Below are 20,517 nucleotides of genomic sequence, written 5' to 3' on the forward strand. Positions count from 1 at the left end.
CACGACGGGGAGAGGGACCAGTGTGAAGCAGCCTGGAACACACAGTGAAGCTTCCGGTTGTTGCTTTCAAAGTAAAATAGTTGCTCTGTCGCGTTGTACCCATAACACTGGAGAAGTGTGGAGTTCTCCAGTTTTCAGTTTTCAAGTGATTACTGTCCAGGGGCCAAGGATCCCAAACGTATTACTGTGGCTCAGTTGGTAATTTAATTTAAAAAATGTCTGTGAAAATGCACCATTAAAGAACAATATCTGTTACATCATCTGGTCTTAAAGGCCTGTCTTGGAGAGGGTCCCTGAGTTAAAATCTAATTCTAAGTACCTCACTATTTCAGTATTGAGCTTATGTGCTGCATATTTGTAAGTTAATGTGTTTAATCAAATTACTGCACAAAAAATCAGAGGCTGGGTGGTATTCTAGTACAAACAAGTATGACATTATTGATATACTATGAGCACTAGAGAAGTACCAACATATCTGGGGGACCTTTTGAAGTTTGATCCGGCTATGTTGACCATAACTGGAGGCCCTATGTGGGCACTTTTTTGTAAGATAAATGCATCGTTAAATAACAAACACCATGCTTAACTAGAGTCCTTCGTAACCATAAAGAGAAACATTTTTAATATTCAATTATTAAGAAAAATCATAGCACATATTCGTTGCCATATAAGCTCGAACACCTCAATTGGCAGTGAAATCTGTAAGGTAAGATCAACGCGCCAGCCGTGACGCATTTTATTTTGAATGCACATCGGACAGTTTCCGGCGGCGTCTCGGCTACGTCTGGCTGACTTGACGCAGCTGAAGGAGAGCTGTGACGTAGCGTACAAACGCCGAGCTGCTCGTGCTGATGCTGCAGTTGCTAGGGCGCGTGGAGCAGACGAAGAGAAGTGAAGTAAACAAGCGGAGGAGAGGAAAGGTCTCCCTCGTGTGTCCAGTTTAGCAACTCACGGTGTTTCTAGTAGACTTACGACGGTTTGTTATGTCTGACAGGGTTTCAGGAATCTATATTTAATCACTTTCAGACAAATTAAATCAATTTCGAACCGAGGACCACATCTGTTTCATTGTACAGCTGTGGTCCTCTGCTGCTGCCCGTCTCATGCTTACCAAAAAACATGGCTGCCAAAATGGTACCCAAAAAAGGCTGCACTTCCCTGATAATATAGTTTGAGCTCCTACTTTAAATAGCCTATCTACATTCAACGGCCCACAAAGTATTAAAGCATGTTTTATTCAAGTGTGCACATCAGAAATAGAGAAATGGAGAGTCAGGCTAACGGTTCCCCCAGTTTCCAGTCTTTACGCTAAGCTAAGCTAAGCTAAGAGGCTGCGTCATATTTAGCATATATACTTTCAGGATGTAATGTCTGAAAGCCACTCGAGACGTGTCCTCAACAGACATAACCAACAATTATTTCATACATTTATTGAGAATTTTTTCTTTCATATTGACTTGAAAATGTTTACAGAAACTGTACCGAGCAGACGCATAGCAATGGAATCAAAGGCCATATCCATTGAATGCAAAACAGAATTCCATAAAAATGATGCAAATATCAATGCAATACACATACATGTTTTTTTTTTTCATACAAATTACAGATTACAAAAACATAAATGAGATCTTTTCATATGCCCTGAAGCAGCGCTGAAAATACAGAATGAGTACAATGACATTTCAGCAAGTCTGTACAGCGCTAGGCCCCAACAACTCGAATGCTTGCTGACATAAAGACGCACAACACGTGCACGCTCACACACGCACGCCCACACACACACCGAATCAGTCATCTGAACATCAAGGGATGAGACACAAGAAGCAGAAATAATATCCAGCGTGCTTCAGAGGGGTTTGGGGTTTTTTTTTGTTTTTTTTTTAGACTAGTTTCTGATTTCCAACAGGGTTCCAAGAGCAGAATCTGGTCTTTCTAGGCCCGGGCCACACCACCTACCTCTACCTGTGCTACCTTGCTGAACTGCTGCAGCTGGCACTGGCGTGGTGCTGCTACTGCCATCCCTACCTTTCTACATTTGCAAAACCTGCAAATATTTCACAATAAAAGCCTTGTTAACAAAGAAGAAGTTCTGTCCACATGAACACGAGAGGGCAGGAAGTGTTTTTTTTTTTTTTAATGTGTAACATATTCTACAGATATAGACGCTGAAAGTGTAGTGAAAGGTGTAATGTTGCTGGTATGTCAATATGACTATCAACAGATCATTTTCACTGTCTATTTTTGCTGAGAACCGCGCTCTTCATGCAAAAAAAAGACAAAAAAAATAAAACAGACGCTGCAGCCACACTGCTCATGTGGGCTGCGTGGCTGCTGTGCCATCTTGACGCGGGCGTCGGCGAGAAAAGCAAGAGGTTCCACGGCGCACACGTGCTGCTCAGGTTGGCGATGTCGCCCGGGCACTAGTGCTTCCGATCTTTCAGTCACAGACAGACAGCTAAACACACAGTCCACAGTGAGGTCAGGTGATGGTGGTACAGTGATTGCATTGGCCACTGTAACAGATCCCTCCATAGATTCGATTCTGGCGATTGTAGTGTTGAAAGACCCCAGAGTTTGAGCCATTCCTGGTGTAATTGTGCAAGCAGAGGAGTACCATGAAAAAGCCACTTTTCCAGTCAGCTGGGGTTGATTGTTAGTGTTTGTTTCCCCCTAAAAATAGTCCAGAGAAGAAGGAAAGAGGAGGATTGTCATCCATTTTCTCCTCTTGAGTCGGGGTGATAGTGTGTGATGGATTGTTTACAAAACGATTGTGACTATTCATAAGTGCAACAGAGATTAACATATCAAAATAATGACGGGATGAAACAACGACCAAAGTAATGGAAGCGATCAAAACATCGAAAGCATCTAAAAGCTACATCCTATTGCACAGTTAAAAATTATGATACAAAAAATGGATACAGAGTCAAAAAGGACAAAAGTTGGTATTGCATACAAATCAAGGAAATAAAAAAATTTAAAGTAGTTTGTTCTGTCTTTTAAGACCATCAATTCTTTTACAGAGCCTGCTCTCGGTACAGCAGGGTACGAGAAGGAGAGCGCTCAAAGTGTTGATTGTTTCTCGTCGCCTTTTTAAGTTTAGAGACCACTTCTTGTCGTGGTCACAACAGACAGGACTTCTAAACACTGATTTTACTCGGTTCAAAGTGCACATAGGGAAAACAAAAGAAATCCATCAAAACCTTTGCTACGCTCGTGAGGATGAAACATGAAACAAACCGACAAAACGGAGATTAATAAGATGCGGACAACAGAAGCGGATGAGAATGCTGCATAGCTGGATTCCATTTAAAGCAATGCCATTATCAGAAAGACACACAGGAGCGAGACAGACCTAATTACTGTACACGATCAGACTCGACTGTTCACAAGACACTCCATAGCTTCCTCTTGCTGATTGAGAGCAGAGAGCTCGACAGACAGAAACCAAACGCTCTCTGCTTATTTTTTTCAGTCTCGTCAGAGGGTCTGAGTTCACACATGCGTGTCGCTGGGCTCGCTGGCCAAGCTCCCCCCCCGCAGGTAGATCGCCGAACTGGATTTGGGCCGGCTTTGACCGTGACCTTGACCACGGGAGGACCCGTTGTTGTTGACCTCCGGCCCCCTGGTGTCTGTGGAGATGACCCATGTGGTGGGTCGCCACTTTTTCAGCGAATAGGGAGTTTTGACGCGCTTCTTGATCTTCTCTCCTGTCCCCCCCAGGGCTCCATCTGGCTGTACCAAGCCCTCCCCTAGAAAACAGGAAGGAAAACAGATTAGTTTTAACACCAGTGTACATGAAACACATTCGTGCAAGATTCCCGGTGCTTGAAAAGGTCACTTTAGCATCATGAGGTGTTGGTGTGTAAAGTCACCTAGTGAGGCCAGGTCCTGTGTTGTGAAGGACAGGTCCAGGGAGTTGGGCCTCTCAGGCCTGCGGGCTCTGGGCTGCCTGAGCAGGGCCTCCCCTCTCATGGTGACCGGAGCTGCCCCCTGGGTGTCAGCGGTGCTGGATCCCGACCCTGAGCTTTCTCCCTGGGGCCCTGTGGTTTCCCTGTTTCCTCCCTCCCCGCTGCCTTCCTCCTCTCCTCCATCACTCTCTCCTCCGCTCTCCCCGTCCCCCTGGCCGTGGCCGGTGTTGCTGTTGTTGTTGTTGGTGTTGGGTCGGGCTGAGCGGAGAGCGGCGACGGTGGAGGATGTGTCTCTTGGATCGGGCTGCTCTCGATCGCGGCTCAGAAGCGGCTCGTGTTCGTCGGGGCTCGCCGTGATGACGCCAAGGCTCAGACGCCCGTCGTCTGACCTCAAGGCTCCGGACCCGTTCTGAGTTATGCTGGATCCTCCGAAACCCGTCGCTCCACCTGTCACCATGGACGAGATCCCAGTGCTGGCGTGACCATTAACGGCGCTGTTTACGCTACCGTTGACCTGCGTGTCTCGTAGAACGGGTGTGTTGTTTGTGCTTGTGCCCCGATGAGCTTCTACAGCTGTGTTTGTGCCCGTTACTGCACCAATGTTCATCTTTGTTCCCTCCACCTGCCGCAGGTTGGACTTCCCTGAGCGTCCAAACTTGAACCTGAGCGAAGACGATGACGACTCCTTCTTGGTGGGCTTGGTGCGCAGGGGCAGACTGGACGGCCTCTTGGGCAGGTTCTGCTGCTTGGGCAAGGGGAAGATGGTGGTGGGCATGGGGGCGGCGGGGTCTGAAGTGCCTGAGGCCTCAGTGGCCATCTTGATGAGGGGGTAAAGGAGGCTGGAGCTGCCAGGGCTCAGTGGATCTGGAGAGCAGAACTGCTTCTGCGAGTGCTCCATCAGGTTCTCGTCCGAGCTCTCCTTCAGGTTCTTGTCTACCTCTTTCGGGTCAAGTTTGGTGGTTTCCAGGTCTTCCTGGGTGAGGTGGAGGCAGACTGGGACTGTGGCGACCCCTACAGGTCCCTCTGACTCAGAGATAATAGTGGTGGTTGTAGTGGAGGCTGAGGGGCTGCCTCTCAGTCCCATGCTGGTGCTGCTGCCCTCTGGGCTGGGCAGGCGGGCGTTGGCTTGCTGCTGGCGCTCCTGGTTGATGGAATTCCTGTTTCTCTCTCCGGTCCCAGGCCCAGCTCGACCGCTCACAGAGCTGGTGGTGTCAGCCTGCGTATTCTTGGCCACACCCTCATGCTCTTCAATGTAGGTGGAGGGATGGTCTGTGTACGGGCCGGACTTTGGCGTCATACGGTTTCTGGAAGAAAATGACGAGAAGCAAACGGAGCAGCGAATGTTAAAAAGAACTGAAATAAACACCACGATGACAGAAGCAGTTCTGTGGTCGAGCCTACCTCTCATTGTGCAGCGTGGTGGACATGGGGTTGAGTGTCGGGCTGACAGACTTGGAGCGGTCCCATATGAGGAGCAGTTCTGCCAGTCGTTCCTCGGCACACTGCGCCGTGAGGCGGGCCTCTGCATCCTGGTCCCAGCAGTCCTCCATTGTCTCTTTCAAGGACCGAACCGCCTGCACGAGAAGCAGTTTTAATAGAGCAAACTAAAACTGTTTGAATGCACATACACCAGCATTTAGCATATCCTTTAAGCTGTGCAGTGACTTGATTTATATCCAAGTATATATTGATATCAGCTGACAAGGGAAAAAAAGCCCTTTTCAAGTCTATTTCCCAGCTTTATTGACAGATTCTGGTTAGAATTTGGTTGCACATGCAGAAGCTTCTCATGCCTTTCGAGGCCTAAAAATGATCAAAATAATGTTTATTTTCCAGATTTTTCCCCCAAGGATGCAGGACATCCTAATAGCAGTTGAGACACACGCAATGAAACTGCTACATCCACAATTTCTGGACGGGGGCCACAGTCTCCTGTCTGTGCTGTCAGTCTCTAAAATGTTAATCTGAATGTTTCTCAGATAACAGAAAATACCTGAAGTCGCAGTGACACGTTTCACAATCTGCTGACGGTGTGTATCTCTGGTTATTGTAGTGTTATAATCTGAATTCTGGCTCTGCTCTCGCACACGCACACGCACGCACACACACACACACACACACACACACACACACACACACACACACACACACACACACACACACACACACACACACGTACCAAACTGTTCTCTTTCCAGGCCTCGGGGAATTTGGGCCGTTGCTTCTCCCTGGACACCAGGACCTGCATGTCCTCAAACGTCGGGTGGTTCCCTGCCTCCGCCTGAAAGGCCATCTGGTACTCTGGCACAGACTCCCCTAGAGGTAGAAGAGCAAGAGGAAGGATGTGTTTTAGATATAGCAGAAATATTTATCACACACTACCTTCTTGCTTCCCACTATGATGAATGTGTATTTAATGGCTTTCTGCTGTATGTAGTGGAGGAGGGGCCCACTCTTGTGTTGTCTGTGGTAACTAATCCACACAACTCAAAACAGTCCTTCTGTCTGTCTCACCAGGGAAAAGGTCGGTGCATCTCATGAAGGTCTCCCAGTAGATCAGACCCAGGGCGTACATATCCACCTGCTTCAGCGCCGACTCGCAGTCCCTCAGATTCACCGCCCCCTCCAGCACCTCTGGAGCCATGTAGCGGATCGTCCCCACCTGGTGGACGGAGCAGGAAGAAAGCGAGAGGTGAGGAATCATGTTCCAACGTTAGACATCACATTTCCACAGCAAACTTTATTGTCTTTCCTGCATGGTGACGACATCATTATCATTAATGGTTGTACAGTGGGAAAGGACAGATAAAAAACGCCATTACTACCCGCACAGGCTTTAGTACACAAACAGCTAAAAACGTCTTCTACTGCAATGAACTCGTGTACACTCACCTCACTTATAGCAGCATTTTCCTCCTCTCCGTGGCGCGCTGGCCTGTTTCCCGTCAGCTTCATGGACAGGCCAAAATCGATGATGACACACGTGCCGTCAGCTTTGACCAGGACGTTTCGGCTGTTCAGGTCCCTGTGGGAAACGGCGGGTTTGTACAAGTCTGGGTGGAGGGGGGGCGAAAAAGGATGGCAGAGGATCAGGGTAAGACACAAGACAAAAGAATTGGCCTAATTTACTTTTCATTAAACATTTAAGCCTGTACAGCACTCCCAAAATTCCCTGCTTCCCAGATACAATGTACTCAGGCAGTGTTTGTGGTATTTGCAAATGAATGATAACATCCAGAAAATCCCCTCATATATCTTTCCATTCCCCTCATTACTCATTGTTCAGCAAAGCAAGCTGCACTGTCAACAGACAGCTAAACCCGCTAATCTAATCTACAACAATGGGATTATGACCATATCAGGGTAGCCTCTGCCTGCAGTATCCTGCTGTCCAGCAGGGGGTGCAGCGAGGCAGAGGGCGGCTCAAAGTTGTGGCAGCCACCACAGCTATCTGCTGCCTGCCATTGATGTGCAGGAGGAGTGGGGGAGGATGACGACTGTATCAAAGCCTGAGAGATTCTGCTGTTAGCAGCTCGGCGCAGGGCTGACAAACACCAGCCCTCTCCTTCTCCTCTGTCACTTCTGCGCTCTGCCGCTCGCTTTGGATTCACAGGGGGATGGAAGGCGGGGAGACGGACGCCCCCGCCTGAGCGTGTCACATGCCTGCGCAAAAAGAATGACTTCTATTCCTTCAGCGGTCTGACTGCGGGTGCGCTTTCTTCTTCACTTCCAAGCCGGTTTGATGTGTATCTGTGCTGATGAAGGGAAAAGGGAAGGGCCGAGTTGGAGCGGCGAGTCCGAGGCTGAGGCTCGGCTCGGCTGTCACTTCTGCCTCCTAAGACTGAGCCACGGGGATAGTAACATGTCATCTAAATCCCTATCTCGCCTTCGCCTTCCTTCCCCCTATTTTGTCCCTCTCTCCATTTTTTTTCACTCTCTCTGAGGCTAGCTCGAGGCCGGTCTATAAATACCCTTGGCTGGGCGTGCACGCAGAGTTTATGTGTGTGTTTGTCAAAATGCAGGGATGCAAAAGGCTCCAAGCCAAACAGACCCACGTGGAGCTGCAGCGTGCAGGTCGTAAGAAGGCTCAAGAACAAGGCAGCGAGGCCGGATAGAGAGCAAATCAGACACACGCTTTCTTAAGCATAATCTAAACTAACTGGGATACACACACTTTATTATTTTCCACCACAATTCCTTCTATGTGAGGAGTTTCAGTAACAGATGGAAGCAGCAGACTTGGAACTTGAGCCTCAGTAAACTGTGAGCAGTTATGTAATTAACTGTGTGTGTGTTGTGTGTGTGTGTGATGTGCCCTCCCGCTCACCTCCTTTGAAGAGCTCGGTGTGCAGGTACGCCAGGCCGCGGGTGACGGAGTGAGCGAGCCGGCAGCTGCTGACCCAATCGTTGGTCTGGACGCTCAGGTAGCGACTCAGGGAGCCCTGAGGAGAGAGGGCGCAGAGAGCGAGGGACAAAGGAGGGATGGAAACAGATGGGGGAGGAATTTAAACAAGGGAGATTCAAAGGAGAAACGCACGGTGAGACAATACAGATAAAAATCAATCACCAGCATCGCTTTCAAGGTCTAACAAGATAAGAAGAGACGCTGGGAAGAGGGAAAAAAAAACCAAAAAAACTGCTGACTCTCCACTTTAAACACAAGCAGCAAACAGCGAGTGATGTGTGTGTTCAACCATTCGTGTAGGGCCGGATGGGCCTGCAGCAACCAATTTAGTGCAAGTGCTGGCCATCTGAGAGATGGATGAGTTAATAAAAAGTATGAATGAAGTATGAGCTCGGAGGGTTCCAGTAGAGGGCACAGTCAGCCAGCAGGTAACATCAAGTCAAATTCAGAAAAGACCCTGATTGGACACAGCAGACGGCGGCTCTCCTCAGTCGCGGTCACAGCGCGCTGAGCCCGGCTTACCGGCTTCCCGAGCCCCCGCTGAGCCACATCCAGCCCAGGTGATTGATGAGCCGGCCTGTCAGCCTGAACTAATGCCACTCCCAGTGCAACCAGTGATTGATACGGCCTGTACTGTGCTGTAGCCATTGACCGGCTGTCATTTGTTTAATAATGTGCCGCGCGTGAGTCGACGCAGCTGCCTGAAGCTCAGCATTGGCAGCTCTGCATGTGAAGCACTTTCTTAATATCTGACACTGTCTCCTGTACCGTGCTCTATTATGCATACTTCTATTTTCTGACCGACTGTGGTTTCAGAATTTGGCGTAAAGACGGCGATGACTTCTGAGGAGAACGAGAATTTATGTTGGATATGATTCATTTCCTTCCTCAATTATCTCAATCAGCCTTGATATTCCATTATAGACCTGGCCCTGACGCACAAGCACACACAAAACCCAGCGCACGCACACACACGTGCACTTTTTTCTCAGAATCAATCACAAGGCGATTCGCGCATCCGCTACTAAAGAAAATTACATTAGATCTTTTCGTTTTAAATAAATCATATTATCATTTACTTGAATGCATTATGTGTCCCAGTCTCCTGTCCTGGCTTGCACCACATTTCCATGACAACATGTATTAGAGTAATGGTTATAGTGCACAATAGGCTGCTTTCATAGGCTGGGGGGGTCATCTGACTTGTAATTATGAGGGTGAAGGCTTTGGCAGCAAACAGTTTGAAGGTACATCCACATTAATATTGAAGAGTTTCTAGCGTTCTGTAGTCGGCGCTGAAATTTACTTTAGCTCCACCAGCTGCATGTTGATTTGTCTGCGGTTAAAGCTGAGACGGGTGAAGAGATTACACTTTGAATTAACAATGGCTGCACCCTGTCTTTCCTCAGAACCCACACTGGAGCGAGAAGACGAGAAATAAATCCCCTGCAGGTGCGTCCAGGATCACCCGCCCACCCTGCCACCGCGCTCTGACCGAGCGCCGCGTTATCCTCGATGCAGTGTATCGTTTAACAAGTTCACTCCATCATCCATCTGGCAAAAAGCACCCAGCCTTCATCAGCATGCACAAGTGCAGGGATGCAACCCTCGCTAAAGGCTACCAGGTAAGCTACCAAGTGACTGGAATCACACAGGCGCACTGCAGGTCACACCTGTGTCCAAGTTTTCCAGCTGAAAGATTTCAATGCATCACAAAACATACAGAATTCATAATCCAAGCCACATAATGTCTGAGCTCAGTTCCTTGCAAACATCTCACTGCCGTGACGCGGAAAGCGTACAGAAGGGGGATCAAAGTGTTTTCCTCGTGCTTGCCAGTTGGATAGAGGGTTTTGAGGGTTTCTATCCAATAATACTCCTGTTGTAAAAGCAGTTTTTCAAGCTTTTTCACTTCCAATACATTCTAGATCCTCAGTTTTGTGCACACATTCACTGAGGTGAGTCACGTCTGCCCGTCTAATACCGCCTCAGAGCTCATTAAGCCCTGTTTCTACCTCTGGAGATGTTTGACCAGCACGGTGTTTATTGCACCGGCTGAGTCGTAGATGAATCACATTCGTCGTCTTACAGGTAATAAGGGATCTGATTTGGGTCCTTTTTCGTGTGAGTGCATGTTTGAATCTATCAGTTTGAACCATTTTGCTGCATGGTGTGTGACTTTCAGGGGAAATTTCCCATGCACAGGTGATCTCTCAGACTTCTTCATCTCCTGGAAGCTGTGGTTCAGTGTTCTGAATAGGTAAATAAGTTCCTCTTCATTGCCAAACCAAATCATTAAAATGTCATCAGTGAATCTGGAAAAATGCTTGATATAAAGCATCGATCTGCTACTCACATGTGGGTAGTAGTCCATGACCAGCAGGTACTCGGTGCGTCCCTCTGGCCCCGTCCGCTCATCGGCGGCCACAAACCGGGCGATGTTGTCGTGCTCCAGCAGCGGTAGCCGGTAGATGGAGCATTCATTGAGGAAGTTCTGGCGGTTGGCTGCGGTGAACACCTTCACAGCCACGGGCCGCTCATCCAGAGAGCCGCAGTAGACGGCGCCATATCTGCCACGCCCAATCAGCTGAAAGAGGTCGTGGTGGTGGGACAGGAAAGAGCCATTTATAGACTTTCTTTTTTGTAATTCCAGACCTTTAGCTCTCGCTCGTCTAAAAACAAACATGAAAACGGAGCAAATAAAATGATCTTTTTGTTTGTGCTGCTTTGAAATGTTACAGAAATAGTCGCGAGCCAGGATACAGAAAGACTCCTTGACGAACGCAAGAAAGAGGCACATGAAGAGAGGTACAAACACAAATAAAGACAGCCAGGCAGGCAGGCAGGCAGAGGAGATAGGAATTAAACTAAATTACAGGCGAACAGCAGGGTTAAACAGTTAAAATGGCCCAAAGTCAGTTCCAAATCATTCAATTAGCTTCCTGAATTAGCCAGAGCACAGCATGCCATTAAGGCCCAGACGTTCTGCATGGGAGTAAGAAATGAATTGAGGAGTGCATTTATTTCTGTGTCATTTCCACCTCTGTGTCTGCTCCAAACATCTTTCTCTGGCATCTAAAATACACTGTGAAAGCAGCGGACTCTGTTTTGTCTGTGAGTAAGGCCCCCCCCCTTCAAAATGTGGCTGCATTCGATAAGACACAAGGACAGCATTCTGAATTTACTCCTGTCTGGTCTGAAACGCACTAAATAGATGTCAGAAGAAGGAAAAACATGGCTGCATCTCTGTGGTTGGTCATTACTTTCTGTGCTGATTGGCTGTCTGTGTCCGTCCTGTCAAGCAGCACAGCAGAAGCATCGTTTTCTGACAGCTAACATTTCACATTAAAAGCCATCACGGCGCTCTATTTGCATGTTTAGCCAGTTTACCAGAAATGGTGTACAGCTGATATCACTGCGGCCATTTTTAAAAGCATATCGTGGAGTTTTAACTTTCAGCAGCATGAGTTTGAGCTTCGTCAGCATCATGACTTCAGTGGTAAAGCAGCTGATATCATGCATTTGCTAAACTGCTGGAGTAATACAGAAATACACAAAAACAGCAGCCTCTCCCTTTAAAAAAGAAACACGCACAGCTCGGCTATTTGTGGGGATGATGCAGATAATCAATGGATTAATTAATCAAAGCCTGTCAGGACTTTTGTTTGTTTACTCCTCTTCAAATGTTTGTTATCACTGATGAATACAAAGGAAGGCAGCCGTTAGCTCCAGTAGCTAATCCAGGGGGCTAACTGTGTTAATTTCAGTCAGACGCAGAGGCGTTTTAAATTATTTATGTCAAATATAAGTCAAAAAGTTTTAGGAAGCTTGACCTGAAATATGCCATCTTGTTTCCCTAATCTCTACGGAGGCTGCGAGATCCTTTTCAGCTCTCAAGAGTCAGAAGAAAGCTAAAAGAAAGCTTGTGAACGGCACAGAAATAGTCCTTGGAAATATGTCTTTGAATCGGAGAAATCAATGTATTATGAGGCCGCACGTGACAAGCTGGCAAACTGAGAGAAGTTTCTAGGAGAGTTAAATTGTGCTTCAGAGGCTCCAGCTGCCATCACGCGTCTCCTGTGACCGGATTCGTTCAGATCAGCAGCTGCATTGGTTCCTCCTGCTCGCCTTTTAATCCCCTCACCCTGCTTATGTTGTCATTGTGACTGAGTATCACGCGCACTCCATTGACTTCCTATCACAATATGAGCCTTCCCACTTCCATATCAGGTTTTCGGTATCGCGTGTCAGTGTAAGCAAAATCCTATTTTTGTACGCCCTGACCCGTCACTTAATGTGTCCCGCTGTGATCGGATGATAAAGGTCACATTGAATCAACAAATGTAACCGTAAACCTTGATGTTTTTTGGCTGTATTTTTGCCTCTGTGCCTTTGGTTTCTCCTTTCTCTGTCGAACTCTTGTTTCCCTCCCTCCTTCACACACATGCAAACACTCGCTGTGTGTCGGGATGCTGAAGCCAACACGATACGAGCTTTCATCTTTACAAAAGTGCAGGATTTGGGGTGTAAAAACATCCACGCACCACCTTTATCATTAAGAACCTGACCTATGTGCCTTTATTAGTTAAACTGCTCAGAGACACTTAAGAGTCACTGGTCTCGTCGGCTCCAATTGGCTCATTTGTTGAGTGAGAGCAGTGTTACACAGTGTTGTGCTGGCACTCGCATTGTTACACTAAATACTTTGGCTCTTTCTTGGGCCAGAAAACAAACTGATTTGACTGATGAGCAGATGACGGCGTAGTACAAAACTAAAAAAGTCGCGGCACGCAGACAGCGATGGACAGAGAGACCAGCGTGGACACTGACCTCCAGCAGTTTGAGATTGTCGAGGTCGAGGGAGCTCTCGGAGCCGGCAGCCTCCATCATGTTCAGGTTGTGGAGCCCTTGCTTCCCGTCTCCTGCGAACACGAAGGAACACAAAAAAAACATCAGCTCTGATTCCATTTATCCAATTAATGGAAATCCGACCAAAAACATTTTAACGGCCTTGAATAATGAATGTTCCCGGCTCTTCCTCGCGGCGTGGCGCCATGGTAACTCACCGTGCATCATGCGGTAACCAAAGAAGGCTGCCACGGCGAGCACGGCCAGCACGGAGACTGTTGCCAGGGTGATAATTACTGTCTCTTCATAGCCCAGTGTGCGAGAGTCTATAAAGGACACACACACACACACACACACACACATCAAATAGAGAAGTACAAATCAAACTGTGACCTTTACGTGGGAAGGCTGAAGCCGTGCACTGGCCGGCCTCTGTTCTGCGAGCGGACGTCAGAGGATGGCTGTCAGTGGCTGCACCTGAACAGTCTGATGCAGTCCACAGTGCAGGTAGCACGACAAGTAGAAGTATGTTACACACAGGGACGAAGACTCGGCAGCACATTATGTTTATATTCCATGGTTTACCCTCTACTGCACTGTACCACGGGTGAGTACACACCACACAGAACTCCTTACGAGGTTTGCTGTATTCTGTGTGAGCTCCAGTGAACACACAGATCCCTTTTTACAAGTTCTGCCATTCTCGGTTTTCCAAATCGACAAGCAGCAGGTTGTGCAGGTCGTCCGTCGTTAAACCAAAAGCACTCCGCCTTCTGTCTGCGGTGATTATTTCAGCATGTTTAAGGACAGTCATCGGCTTCAGCCACCAGGGAGGGAGAAGAAGACTGTTGTTAACAAACCTGGATGTGAGCAATGTAGGATTTAAAATATCTAAAAAATAAATTATTCTGAGGGAAATGCACAGATTTGCTCCTCGGGGATTCACACAATGTGTTTTTTGGAGTGACACTGAATGCAAACACAACTCCTCAGAACACCTTGAGTGTTGCTGCTGTGTGATTCTTTCCTCCTGTGCTTTGTTAACATTTTGCATTTCATCCTTCTGTCAGGTGTAAATGCTGCTGCTCTTCCAGTGAAACTCCAGCAGGGCCCTGGAGTCAAAACAGCTGAGGCTTGCATGCGAATGAAGACCGTGAGCATACAGTAAGCTGTGTTTTCTTTCTTCCCTAATAACAGGTCAACGAAATACACACAAACATTTAAATGCCTCGGGTATGCAAGTATGCGCGCTTGCCGACCATCAGGCAAGCCGCGAAGCACGTGAAGGAAAAGAGGAAAAATGCATCAATTAAGCCAAACAGCCACGAAGCATGGTCAACAGACTGGAAAGCGGTGCAGGAGGAGAGGATGTGTGGGAGGTGAACGGAGAGAGTGCGAAAGAAAATACAGAAAAACACACAGGGCACGGGAGAGCTGGTCAGATGGCAGGTAGAGGCAGTTAGCCGAGGCGGCTGCAGCTTTAGCTGTCAGGTTTTTGTGATTAATGAAACTGCATCAGCTGTAAGTGTGACTCTGGAGACTAACAAACACATGGCTTACATACTGTGTGCCAGCACTTGCTCCTCTTATACACCTCTACCCTGCAGAAACGGTAGAGAAGTCCACAGCAGCTGCCCAGACGCACACAAACACACTCTCCTGCTTCTGCTACATCAGTCAACACGCTGGTGCCGCCGCGAGACACCAGCCTTTATCAATAATTGATGGCTTCAAGAGCCTAAGGCCCACTTTGACTGACGTGCTAGCATGAGCACGCGTGCACACAACACACACACACGGGCTCCACTCAAATGCCAAGGTCAGTGAGTTCACATTCAACAAGAGGGCTGCACAGGAAGCAATCTGACAAACACACACACACACACACACACACACACACACACACACACACACACACACACACACACACACACACACACACAGGCACGCCCAAACACACATCGTATTAATGATAGCACTGACTTTTATATCACCACAATCTTAAATATTCATACTCTCGCTCAGCCTCAGGGCTGGGAAGCACTTTTTTGCCTTTTACGTATTCTCATTTTCATTTCAGACTTTATATTGTACATTTATTTGTTACTCCAGATTCTGATGAATTTGAAATATAATCAATGAATATTACAGATTAGTCAACCCAGCAGTACATCGAGGGGGTTCAAATTAACTCAAATTTTACCTGCTTCAGCGTAAAAGTGATGCTTACACATTTCATACACAATTCTGCATACTTTTGCTATTTGAAGTATATTTATTATAACTGAGTACTTTACACTGAGCTGCAGAGACGACAAAGACGATGGGATTTTTCCATTGGATTTTGGATTATTGCAAGAAAATAAGCTAACATTAGGCTAATGAAATGAACACCACCACGGTCACATGACTTCAACCTCACCACCGCTAAGTGTCCGACTACACTGTACGATACACACTTTACTATGAAATCCACAAACTGGAAAGTTTGAGTTTGAATAGTTTGCAGGAGCTATAGGCTACAAAGGCTAGCGAGTAGTCTCATTTAGCCACCTGTTTGCAACCGCCTGTGTAAAAGCTTTAAAATTCAAGAGTTGGCAATCTACAGGCGTATTTTAAGTTGGAGAACAAAGTGTGAAAATCTCTTAATCTCATGTTAACAGCAGACTTTAATTCGGGCATCTCACCAAAGACCTATTGAAAAGAGTCCGTTGACGTCGAGACGAGGGAACTGGAAGAGCAACAATGCTAACTCACGTCTGGCTTTGAGGACTCATTCTCTGCTGCTACGTTTACTTAAGTAAAAGATCAGACTGCTTCTTCCACCACCTAGACCTGAATGTCGTCATCCATGGCTGTTGGCATTAGATCACTCAGACAGCCAACTGACTCAAACCGTTTCCTGCTCCTAATAATACTGCCACCACTCTGCCCGCACATGTCAGGATTTAGTAATCGAGCAAACACAGAAACAGGTTTCGAAGCTACGATACAACCCGAACTTCAACTTCCAGCAATTAATCAAACGTCCCTTTAACGCCGAATGCTTATTTTTCCTCAACTTTCTCCAGTTTTTTGTCTCGTCACCGTCTGCTCCGGGGAACAGTCACCGGCACGCCCGCAGACAGGCAGATACACCAGACGCCTTGTAATCCGTGGAATGCAGAGAGACGACATGGATGGCAGAGTGTGTGTTTGTGTTTATGTGTGGGCAGGAGAGATGAAGATGAGCCGCCGCCGCCGCCGCCGCCGCCGCCGCCCCCCTTCCCCCCTCTTTCCTCTCTCCTTCTCCTGCCACACACATTGCTTTCATTCACAGCTAAACCTTAAAGGGGAGGAACAATTAACAATATGTTTGCTGTGTTTGACGCCTCACAGAGAGCACGCCAGCAACTTAATAAACACCACAGACGGGAGCCGACACAAACAGAATTCGTTATCAGCCACTTTCACGGTCCTTTAATGCACATAACCACCAGCTCTGAGCGAAGACACTGAAAACCCTGCAATCCTTATCTGTCAGCAACGCAAATCAATTCATCACTGCAATTCACAGCTGTCAAGGTTCATAATGGATAACAACCAGGAAGCTGTTTTAAGCTGAATGATGAAGCATGGGAAGAAGAGGAGGAGGAAGAGGGGGAGGAGAGAGAAAGTAGCTACAAGTAGGTGTAGGTCCAACAGCTCTGATGATATCAAACATCCTTTCATTCTTTTCTGTTTGCTTTGTGTTTCAGAGCTGTGTGGGCCTGCATTTGTTTTCTCCCATTCTTCTCGCTGTTAGTCATTTTTCTCTCTCATTCAGTCCGTAAGAGACGACTGCAACCACAGCAGAAAAGTTAGACTCTCTCGGGTACGAGAAAAATGCTCTCCAGGGTGAATTCATCTGTCAGAATCAGAGGAGAAATTAATGGAGGCAGTCTGAATCCAGAAAAGGAAAAATCACAGCTCCCAAAACTCCTTTAGGATGACTGACCTGATGTCAAAGGTGATTGGTGCTGAAGTGATTCCCCTCTCTGCCTCTACTCTCAAAAAATGGCCAGCTCAAATTCAATATTAAAGCTATGAAAGTATTAGCGTAGGCTGAGATTTGGCTCTGAATCCATCTGGCTGACATGGTTTTAACGGCTGGCTGACCACCGGTCGCAGACGAGGAAGATACGTCATGACTAAAAAGACATCCTCTGGCGAGAAATTAAATGAAACTCACTACAAATCAAGCATGGATGGGATGTCTATTGCATGACTGCATGCACAGAGCGCGGCAGTGATGGCGTGTGTGTTTCTGCTTCCTTACAGATGGGCTGAGCGGTGGTGGGGCTCGGCGGCGGGAAGTCCTCGGTGAAGTTGACGTTGCACATGTCGCTGCCGCAGCAGCAGAAGTGGTACGTCCCGTTCTGGATCTGTGGAGGGAGGTTAGTCACCACGCAGCGGTCATCGCGGCAGCCCTGGTGGTCACCCAGGTGAGTCCAGCAACCTGACAGAGAGGGGGTGACAGATGAGGGTGGGGACAGTGAGGGAAACATCCAATGAAGTCTGGTACGACCGCTAGCTTATGCTTGCTTAATATTAGCTAACTACATATTGCTCTAGAACAGACATGAGTGAGCTGGTTTGCTGACTTTATGGCTCTTTTCCGTCTTTAACCTGTCATTATGCTGGCTTGGCTTCTGTGAACTGAACCAGATGATCAGTCGCTGTAGCTACAGACTTCCTCTGCTTTGAGTTTCCTGTTAACTGCTGCTAGCAGCCCTTTAAATCCCCTGGTGGTGGGTCGCTGACAGAGCACGCCGGCTTACCCTCTTTACGCCGACGTTAATTCTGATCTGACCTCCAGTGAGACGGAATAACGGTGCAGCATTTCCACCTTGAACAGGCTGCGTAAACAGGGTCATAGTCTCACTTTGAAGCTGGACTACGTACGTCACAGGTCTCTAAAGATGTACCTTGTTTGACGAGTCGCACTTCGCCTGGGGGACTCTTCTCCCACAGGCCGAAACAGTGGCTGCCCTTGGCACATCGGATGGTGGTGTTCTCTGGGGACACCCGGCCTTCGCCCCCTGCGACCCGCTCCACCTCCCACTGCTGCTGCTGGTCCGTGAAGGCACACTCCCTCTCCTCGCCCTGTGCCGCTGCAGAGAGACAGAGGAGTTGGAGTCAAATCAAATTGCAAACAAAATGGAGCTGCGCTCGTGCAGAAGCAACAAAGCGAATTAAACGGTTGGATGTCGAGAGGCAAGTGCATCAAACTGTAAGATGAAAGTAGTTTGCAGTGATGTGGTGAGGAGACAGGGTTAGCTTCATTCCACCGACTCACAAACACTAATGCACATTTCACATAAGAAATTACAGCTTGATGCAGATGAAAAGTCCCCCACATCAAACATTTCATAATAAAGCAAATTTTGTGTGAAAACACATGTGTACAGACACTTCTGTCTGCTAAACCAGCTACAGACACAGGTTGATGCTGGTGCTGCGTCTGTCTGTACAGGAAGAATCCACAGCTGAAAAATAGCTGTCTGCCTGCAAAGACTGCTGCCTCTCACAAGCCAAAGATCAATAGAAAAACCAATTTAAACTCTAGCCTGGAGGACATAACACATGCAGAGGCGCAGAGGAAAAGGGGACATTAGGGTTTGAAAGAAGCCTCATTAAAAACATAAACAAAAACTGCAAGATGACCATGAAAACGCAGCATGGGGAGAATGAAATGTCAGGAATGAGAGATGGATGTTCAGCACGCTAAAGCTCCCACCTTGTACTTAATGAATTCAACTGATTTATGGCCGATGGCTTGTTTTCTGCGTTGGCTTTACCGAAAATATGAATGAACCTCAGTTGGAGCGACGGCGTTTTTTGAGAGGAACAAAAAAGCCAGAGTGTGTCCAGTGGTGAAATGGACCTTTCGCTTGTTGATCTGCAGTGAACGTCTGGGAGAGCGAGTCCTCGGAGACAGTTTGAGCCAGTGTCAGAGTGTGTGTTTGTGTACGTAGCTTGCATTGTGGGTAATTTCAGATAAGGGAAACATGATGTGCCAGTTTGTTTCCATTACTCCCAGCTCCTCCCTTTCCTCCTTGCCGGGAAGAGGCGGGGGGCTGTTATGGAGGGGTGGGGGGAGGAGGGTGACTGTGCCCTGCCCAAGGTCAAGTTAGCCTGTGTGGGCAGAGAGTGACGCGATGGAGTGGTAGCTCTGCTGGGCACGGCGCCAGCTTTCCTCCTCTGCTCCCATCTGCAGATAAAGCTATCAACCCTGGCCTACTGTGGGCCTCGGCTGCCCTCAGCCTGTGGGCCTCCACTGCCTACTGTTCTGTGGGACGGACTCTGCCTGCAGGGGGAAGCACGCTGTGTACATGCAGAGTGGGAAAGCAGTTCAAACTACGGGTTAAGTATGTGGAGGAATTTTCATTCTGATGAGGAAACTGAATTTCAACGAGTCGACGACGGCACTGCCAGGGTTAGCGGTTAAATTCCCGACTGGGCAGACAGTTGGCCGTTTGCATGTATTTCTAGCATATTGACATGCTCTGGGTTAAAATGAGCACAAAAAGGTACATGCCCTCCATAATTATCATACATATTATGTCACGCTGTGCATGTTCTCATTGCATCAAAAAAAAAAAAAAAAAGGTAATCCTGCACCGAACATGAAAAATATCAGATAGTGAACACATGAACAGACGCAGAGATGCTGTCGACATGTTTTCATTTCAGCCCAAAACCGAGCTCTCTGCTCTTTGACGGAAGGCGTAAAAAATAACTGATCTGGGAACTGCGATTTTCCCCAAAATGAGCATCACAGAGAGACAAGATGGGTAAACATTCATGCTTATTTTACCGCTTTTCTATTGTCACAGAGGGTAAATCAGATCTGATTTATCAGAGTCTGACAAGCCATGATACGTTTAAAAGGAAAATACACCGACCAGACTGGAGGGATTTGTTATCTTTATGTCAAGAAATGAAATACAGTGAAAACCCTTTAGGTTCCAGCTGCATTTTTTCCCTTTTACTTAATAATCTGAAGGGAATGGTGGTTTATCTGCTGAAGAATAAGCAGACCTTTAAGCGTCCTCTTACCAGTTAACAGACAGCTGCAGACAAGTGCTCCTATCACGGCCACTTCTTTTTTTTTTTTATTTGAAGCGAAACATGATGAACACAATAATCACTGTTATGTTATCATCTACCGTCCTCTGCGCTATGTTCAGGGACTTCTGGAGAAAAACCTCTCAGCTGCTCGTCACTTCAGCTTTGCGCATGACGGGGAAGGACACTCCATTAAACATATGGGGGGGCGCCCTTAAGTGTCCCACTATTATTAATTATTTCCAGGCTTGAATATGTGTGATG

The 20,517-nt window shown here is 47.4% G+C and overlaps 1 protein-coding gene across 1 annotated transcript in view; it reads right to left on the reverse strand.

The window, feature by feature from the left end:
* Positions 1–1,413: 1,413 nt before the first annotated feature.
* LOC139352045 (bone morphogenetic protein receptor type-2-like) overlaps positions 1,414–20,517 on the reverse strand; it is a 28,345-nt gene continuing 9,241 nt past the window's right edge. Inside the window, exons 2-13 of the mRNA XM_070994078.1 lie at positions 18,111–18,296; positions 17,462–17,641; positions 13,383–13,490; positions 13,147–13,238; positions 10,673–10,903; positions 8,239–8,353; positions 6,804–6,964; positions 6,426–6,573; positions 6,091–6,227; positions 5,313–5,485; positions 3,876–5,215; positions 1,414–3,752 (exon numbers count right to left, since the gene is read on the reverse strand). Coding sequence (XP_070850179.1) covers positions 3,496–3,752; positions 3,876–5,215; positions 5,313–5,485; positions 6,091–6,227; positions 6,426–6,573; positions 6,804–6,964; positions 8,239–8,353; positions 10,673–10,903; positions 13,147–13,238; positions 13,383–13,490; positions 17,462–17,641; positions 18,111–18,296 — 3,128 coding nt within the window. The 3' untranslated portion in view covers positions 1,414–3,495. The remainder of the gene's footprint in view (positions 3,753–3,875; positions 5,216–5,312; positions 5,486–6,090; positions 6,228–6,425; positions 6,574–6,803; positions 6,965–8,238; positions 8,354–10,672; positions 10,904–13,146; positions 13,239–13,382; positions 13,491–17,461; positions 17,642–18,110; positions 18,297–20,517) is intronic.

Source organism: Chaetodon trifascialis, chromosome 24 (genome assembly GCF_039877785.1).
Source record: "Chaetodon trifascialis isolate fChaTrf1 chromosome 24, fChaTrf1.hap1, whole genome shotgun sequence".
Taxonomy (NCBI): domain Eukaryota; kingdom Metazoa; phylum Chordata; class Actinopteri; order Chaetodontiformes; family Chaetodontidae; genus Chaetodon; species Chaetodon trifascialis.